We start from the raw sequence: 8,016 nt of genomic DNA on the forward strand, positions 1-8,016 counted from the left end.
TATATGATATGTTGCAGGGTGATATTCCTGTAAAACAATATTCCTTACAACAGAGGTTGCTGCACAATTGTTTGCAAAGGCACAGTGGGAGCTTTAAGTTCTGGCTGCACAAAATAATTCAATCAATGATATTATGTCTACTCTTGCTACAAAACTTCTGCAATGATATCAGCTGCGAATGTCAGAAAAGGAGCATTTGATGCTACAACCGCAGGAATTGTTGCTCACATCATCACATATGAGATGGCTCTTATTTCATATTCTATGAGTCATCCAGCTCAACAAGTTGTGCCCTTCTCTCAGCAGCCTTCTTCCTAATAAATATGCCCCATCTCAAAGCTGCCTTAAGTTTGAGCCAGCCCACAACAGCCTTTCCTGAGGAACGGTTTCGCTCATCATCTACGTTGTAGTTCGTGGAGGTTGCAGGCATGTAAGCAGATGAATAAGGATATTCATCTTCAGGAGCATTAAAGGAAGCATGAGGTTGCCCTCCCATATTAAAAATACGGAGCAGATGCTGCATATCTTCATTTTCTAGCATCTCGTGACTTCTAATACGAATATCATCTTCCGGGAAGAAATCTTCAAATCCTCTATAAGTAGGATCTGAAAGGCCAACAGTCTGAAAGCCCGGTGTGGCTGATTGTGGGGGACCAAGTGACAACTCATTTTCATTTCTTGGAAGTTGAGATTGGTGTGAAGCACTCGTCAAAAGATTTTGTAGAGGGAATGCAGTATTACCAAACTGAAGAGCAGGATTAAGATCAGCATTCTGTGGTTGCATTGAGAATCGGGTAGTTGTACCATGATGATAACCTGCACAAATATTATACATATGTAATCAGCTATCAAAATACTCATTGTTTGAAACCATTCTTTTAACGACAAACATCTGCTGTGAGAAAAATATTATACACATTGATGTGTATGAAATCAACTTGCTATATTAGCCATGTGATGCCATCATTCTCTTCTGCTAATATTAACCCCTAGAAATCATGTTTTCGCAATGTGACACAGAACAAACCTATCATATGAAAGGAATGATAAGATGGCTTTTTGGTCTGGGACTGGGAGAGGAACATGGGGTTGGAGTGATAAGGAGGTCATGGAATCGACTCCCCTCACTAATAAAATAACAACTAACATTTTCTATTTCAAAAAAATAAAAAAAAACTATCATATGAAAATCAGGTCAAAGAAGAAGCACACTAATATAAATAGGGTCTTGCTAACCAGTGCCCTCAGGGCAAATGGTTAAGGAATCTACAAATAGAAATTTTGTTTTGGAAATATAAGATGTTATTTTTTATAAAGTAATTATTACACAACTTTTTTATAAAAGCTTACTTCTTTTAGATGTTTAACCATTTCCCTTGGGGAACTAGTTAACATTCTCCATATAAATACTATCTTTAAGTTAATCTAAAATAAAACGCAAGTTTGTTGCTTGGGCAGGGTGTGTGTGTGTGTGTGAAGAACTGTTCAATTAATCAAGTTGAGAAGAGAAATAGTAAGGGTGGTGGGTGCATGAACTGAGTAAAAAAGGAAAAATAATACATGAAGAGAAACATGGGGAAAAACAAAGGAGGGAAGTAAAAGATGAAGGATGTAAACTAAAATTGCAAAAGCCTTTTGCTTGTGTTGCTAATATAATAATCTTTACTTTAGAACTATCCAGTATATACCTCCAACTGTTGCACCTGGATCCATTGAAGGTTGTCCTGTTGGTACATGAAATGGTAGGCTTGGGGTGGAGATCTGCTGATCAAGTGAGTTTGAAATAGAATAATCATGGGAACTCACTGGAACCTGATGTTGAGACATACCCAAAGTTCTATTTTGATTGTAATTTAGCAGAGACTTGCCATCATACTCAATAACGTGCATCCAATTCTCATATGCCTTCTTCACCAATGTGTCCACATGAACCTACCAAAACAGAGACATTGTTTAGAAATTTCACTTTTTGTTTTTTTAGTGCAGTTTTAAACAACTATTTCTTTTGCCATTCTAGAAGGGGAGAATGTACAGCATAACTAATAACACCTGTAACAATAAGCGATATATTCATATTAAGCCAACTGTGTATCTGATCTGTTCACAAAATTTTGAAAAGCCACATCATGGATAACCCTATGCCTGTAAGATTTTAAAACTAGGAAAATGTTTTACACTGCAAGAGTTCCAACAGTAAAAGCAAAATAACTTGTGCCAAATCCCAGGATCCAATTTAAGTGTATAACTGTATATATTTATAGCTGGATGCCATCAAGATGAAGAGCTGCTTTTACCCAACAAAAAGCCAAAAGGATGGTCCACACTTTCAGTAAATGCAAAGAGAAACCAGATTTATTGCTCTGTGGAAGAAAACCACCAACAAAATCCTAATTCAAACAAAAATGCAAAATTTACTGTGCTGGGTGACTTACCTTTTGACTATCAGAGAGAGAATCAGCAGAGTAATATTGGTCATTGGTGATTAAGCCACTCAACTCGTATATATTATTGAAAACAACACCAACATTCCTTGCATCATCAGGATAGTATACATAGAGTTTTCCACTGAGGACACAAGTCTTTGCATGTTCAACAAGAACCTCCCACATTTTATTTGACATGCCACTCCCAAGAATCTGCATATGGATAGTGAACTTATAAGAAACTTGAAGTGATAAATATTAAATCAAGTTAACCCCAATTCCCAAATCAAATAGATTTGAACATTTGATCAAACTTAAAACTCCTTCCCCTGACAAGAAGTGTCTAGATTCTTACATTCCGCAATCTCTGTGGGTCTCTAACCACAAGTTGAAGGACATCTTCAACAGAACATATTCCTGCTTTATTTAGCCTTTTGTGAAAGGACCCATCCTTGCCAATCTTCTCCAATCTCCAGACCTCATCGGTCAAGGCAGGTGGATAGTGTTTCTTGTATACTACAATCAAGTATAAGTTTCATTATGATATGAACTGGAAAGAGAGATAAGATAGAACAAAAAAAAAATGAAGTTATGTACTTACATTCTCCACGGTGATCCTTAACGGTGAAAGCCTCTGTTTTGGCTTCACGAATACGCATTCCCTCACAACAACCCGAGGAAACTTTTAGCCCCAGCCTAAACTTCCGACTTCTTATCCAGCTAGAGTTGTCTGTAAATGTAAGATCGGACAGTGTTCCTACACCCTCTTTCAGTGTCACTTGCAGATCACCAGTCAGAAGAGGTCGTTTTCCTTCTCGCTCTTTCACAATATGGCCATCAAATTCTTCTTGACTCCAAGTATCATCATCCTCATTATTGAAATCCCCTTCAAGTACAATAACATCTAGTCTGACACATGATGCTGGGCCGGAGGTGACAACATGCCCTGTGTTTGCATCAATCAATACAATATGTATGGCAGTGCCCTGCTCCCCCTCCACTTTCCCGCCAGTAAAGAGGGGAAGGGATAACCTGGTCCTAAATTTTAACTGTAAATTTCCTCCATCTGGGTTTTCTATGCGCTTTGGAGAAGATCTGTATTTTACTTTGAGTATTAGAAAAAATAAATTATAGATACAAATACGTTAAGAAAAGATCTACACAGAAACCACACCAAACATATACAAGCAAAATTATATTTGAATTCTAAGATACAACAAATCAAAAATCTATTGGTCATTAAATTTAATTTTTTAAGTTACAACAGGGTCCCTGTTGATCTTAGACTGTCTGTCTTACTCCAATTTTTTAAGTTACAAAACAAGTCAGTTGCAAGAGAGATCATGCCATGAGGCAAAGCAGAAGAAATGAATGATTTGAATAACATTTGTTGTATGATGACTTTGAAAGTTTAATTTTGATCCATTTCAGTTACGACATAGACCAATCACGTGTTGTTAACAATTTGACATATTGTTTAAGGATTTTGATCTCTGAAATAGTTGTTATCATAATCAAACTCTTTTTAATGATGCGGTAGTACTTAATTGGATAACAGTGTGAAGAAGTGTTACACTAATGGTGAATAAAATCTTTTTAATGATGCGGTAGTACTTAATTGGATAACAGTGTGAAGAAGTGTTACACTAATGGTGAATAAAAATAACTCCAGTTATGCCATAGGGTTAAATCTTGTAAGAAACTATATTAAGGAGGTGGGGTGACAACAAAAATACCTCCCACTAAGATTGGCAGGGGCTAATTTTGCTAAAGCGCGCTCCACTTCTTCGCTAACCTGTTCAGCAAAAAGAAATAAAAGTCCATGATTAAACACCAATCATGCAAAGTAGCACATATATATACATTCACTTAGCTACAGAGTTGTTCGAAGGAATTATTTTATACAACACAGGGCAAATAAACACCATGGGACAAATTAATCGATTTTATCACAATCTTACAAAATAGCAGCTAAGTGATATAATTAAATATGTTGCTTTATTCCAAAAGCCTTTCTCACAAGGAGCATTTATGTATATAGATATAAAGATTTCACGTATTTCAGCTTGTTAAGGTTTTGTCTAAGCCTCAGAGCATCAATATTTAGCCGAAGTCTAATAGCCTAAAGGACAAAAGTTTTTTCTTTCCTAATGGGCTAGAAGCACAGGTTTTATCTTTTAGGGGCTTGATTGTTTGGGTGACACATGCAAGTGATATAACTTTGATAATACAAGCCAACAGGCATCGAATGAATACCACAATCAACTTAATTTTCTTACAACTCTTCGTAGAATAGGCTCCAGTGATGAGCAAAGTTTCTGCAGACTGTCCACCTTCAACGCTTCAACAATTACACTGAAAATTGACATAAATAGACAGAGGGAAAAATATGAATGCATTCATCAGAAAATTTAACACATGAAATGAATGTTTAATAAATGAACACAAAACTACTAAAAGTATAACAAATAAAGTACTTCTAGCTGCAGCCATTTTTTTTTTGGTCTGTAAAGTCTGACTCCCAAGTTTAGAAGATTTTATTTTCTCCCCCCAAAAAAATAGAGATGGTGCCTATTGATGTGTTTGGTATCATGGCGGGATTATCAGAATCATAGAAAGCTAGCGTGTTTCTGCATAAGCTACTATAAAATCACCATGGTTCACAGTCATTCTAGCAAACCCACATTGATGACAAACATGCACGTAGAGGATCCATTCCAAACACGTCATTTCCACGTAATAATGATCTAAAAATGACATTATCCCATTCAAATACTCTTCCTATGTACTTTCATTTAACCTACCACATAATAAGTCAATAGCTGCTCAAACCTTTTTCATTTGTAAAACTCAGAAAAACAATACCTAGGGCATGTTTGGATTAACTTATTTGAACTTATCTGCTTGCATAAACACTTGCGAGAATGTTTGGGTGAACTTATGAAAACAGCTTACGACATGTTCGTAAGCTTTTTCAGCTTATTTCCATAAAACTCTTCATAATAGTTTATGAAAACAGCTTATAGTATCTTATACGAAAACAGTCTAACTTATTATGAAAATAACTTATCATAAGCGTTTATATATGATAAGCATAAGCTGAAAATTAAGCTGTTTATCCAAACAGAATATCAACTGTAGAATCAAAATCCAATAACAATAGATATTTCATTTACACTTCTAATAATTGAATATAAAAACTTTCTCAATCATTTTTCATTCAAAACAGATTCCAGCATGAAATCAAATCCAAAAGCTGAATAATAACAAAATCAAAAACCTACTATATAATCAATAATAATCGATTAATAATGAAAAAAATGAACCTAGCTAAAGCAGGTCGTTTTCTTTCAGGTTGATCTTCATCAGTAGAAGTTGAATCTAAGGTTCGTTTCTCTCTCGCCATACTATTCGATCTCTCCATATATCTCGTTTGCATTCTTCTTCTGTTTGCTTGCTTGCTGAGAAAGTGAAAGGAAAGAAAATGATCTTCTTCTATAAAAGCTTCGTGAAAAGAGAATAATACGAAAGTAAAAAGGGGAAATTTGAGTGGATAGAAAAGTTATGAGAATTGAGAAAGTGAAGAATCAGTGAGAAATTTCTCAGAATTTTCACTTCAACTTCAACGCTTACTTTTCTTCACAAGAATGAAGAAAAGCAAACCCGGTTTTTTTTTTTTTTTTTGTTTTGTTGGGATAACGGTGTGAGTGACGGGTTTAACTGTTGACGAATCTGGGTGTGAGAAGGGTAGTTGGATTTGGACGGTGAGATTTTGATGTTGAGATATAAACCGTTGGATGGAGAATCTTTGTCTATACTTTTACATGTGCTTGCCACGTGGGGTGATTCAGCACTGTTCACTGAATGTGTTACTGATAATGATATGAAAATATTTTTATTTTCAGTGGGAAATTTTTGAAGGTATCATGCTGATACGAATATATAATATGAATGTGATATGAATCTAATATGATATGGTATGAATTTTTGGACAGATATTTCATTTTTCATTTTTTTTTGCTAAGATATTATGTATATCTATATGATTAACAATGTTCATTTTTTTTTTTTTAACAAACAAAAATGGTGTATATAAAAACAACTGCAGTTATCTCCGTATAAGGCGTGCAAAATGGTTAACGATGTTCATATTTCATATTTCATTTGTCAAATTGTATAATCTACTAAAATGATCTCTAAACACCACATCATTCACCTAAAAGGACTATGACAAAGCAGCGAGTCCCTCAAATTGCCAATAAATTTTTCCAATTATTTTGAAAATCAATTAACTTGATCATTATGAAACTCACCCTTCACCGAATATGTCTGCAGTCTGCACCATATTAAATTTCTACTTGAACCTACAACTACAATACCATTTAAGAGCCCATATTTTCTGCTAAAACATTGCCAATTTTGAACACAGTTAACTACTTGCCAAGTCACTTTTTTTATTGAATAAATCACTTATTAAATGTTAAGTAATACATATAAGCTTGATTCGAAGAAGGTTGTGTAGTATTTTTTAAGGCATGAATGACATTATGAAATTAGGGATTATTATTCGTAACGGTAAACAATAGTAGTACAATCTATTTTTCCAAAACTTTTTTTGTCGAGTTTACTCAGAGACAAACAAATTCGCTCACATTGACGCAGATAGTACCATTAACAGCTAGCTCACACACTTATGTTGATATACTACCATCTATTTATGTTTTGATTATTTGATATATAATGAAATTATATAAGATTGCTTCTCTAAAAGAAAAGAAAAAAAACTGTTACGTCATAGACATGGAAATACAGATATATTCTTTCAGAAAGGAATGATATTTGCCACAACTCATATACTTTAATGGATTATCCATCAACTCACCCTTTTCTTCCTCTAAAAAAACTCACCCTTTTCTTTTCTTTCAAAAAACCTAAAAAAATGTTTTATTCCATTGAAGTAAAAAAGACACAAAAGTAAGCACAAATAAAACAAAAGATACCCGAAAAAAGAATAAAGGAAATCTTTCAAAAGAAAAAAAAAAGAATAAAGGAAATTATTCCCATTAAAAAAGTAAATTATCAGTTAGATAAAGAAATTGATAAAGATACGTAACCTTAAAAAGGTTTATTCCGTTCAAAAAAAATTGATAAAGATACGTAACCTTCAACGCATGTATCTTTCTTCTTTTTGTTTGTAGGTTTTTTTTAGAGGGCAAAGGTTTATTTATTTATCTATATCTCATCTACTACGTCCTAATAATTTAGGAGAATTCTTTGAAAAAATGTGGATATCAATAAAAAAACAGGTGACGTCAAATAATTAAATGGTGGTACTATACATTATACACACAAAGAATAAAAGGGAATTGAAGAGAATTGAGTAGGCTAGCTTGAAATTTGTTTTTAAATACAACATATGGGGTTAATAGTGTTTTATCCCTATAATATAAGTTATTTGCGGGTTTGTCCTATGTAAAAAAAAAAAAAAAAATTGGACTCGGTCCTTAAAAAATAAAGATTCCTCTACACTAAAATATTCTAATAAATATTTTCGTAAAAGATATTCCAATGTGTTAAATAATATTCTTTGTCC

General features: G+C 33.8%; 1 protein-coding gene across 1 annotated transcript; it reads right to left on the reverse strand.

Annotated features, from left to right (window-relative positions):
• LOC146943814 (calmodulin-binding protein 60 C-like) lies at positions 1–6,112 on the reverse strand. The gene is made up of 8 exons (XM_085742087.1): positions 5,750–6,112; positions 4,703–4,778; positions 4,160–4,218; positions 3,025–3,518; positions 2,779–2,939; positions 2,433–2,636; positions 1,689–1,932; positions 1–816 (listed from the first exon to the last, which is right to left on the reverse strand). The coding sequence occupies exons 1-8, from the start codon at positions 5,860–5,862 to the stop codon at positions 263–265; spliced, it is 1,905 nt and encodes a 634-aa protein (XP_085598213.1). The 5' UTR covers positions 5,863–6,112; the 3' UTR covers positions 1–262.
• Between the last annotated feature and the right edge of the window lie 1,904 nt (positions 6,113–8,016).

This window comes from Medicago sativa, chromosome 2, assembly GCF_051527215.1.
Source record: "Medicago sativa cultivar Bolivia chromosome 2, Bolivia_mono, whole genome shotgun sequence".
In the NCBI taxonomy this organism is placed as follows: Eukaryota; Viridiplantae; Streptophyta; class Magnoliopsida; order Fabales; family Fabaceae; genus Medicago; species Medicago sativa.

Bases quoted from the DNA above. Each gene is read 5' to 3' on its own strand.
- LOC146943814 (XM_085742087.1), bottom strand. From the start codon at position 5,862: ATGCAAACGAGATATATGGAGAGATCGAATAGTATGGCGAGAGAGAAA. The intron at 4,779-5,749 runs GTTCATTTTTTT...GTCAATTTTCAG, and splicing joins AAACGACCTGCTTTAGCTAG to TGTAATTGTTGAAGCGTTGA. The intron at 817-1,688 runs GTATATACTGGA...ATATTTGTGCAG, and splicing joins TCCAGGTGCAACAGTTGGAG to GTTATCATCATGGTACAACT.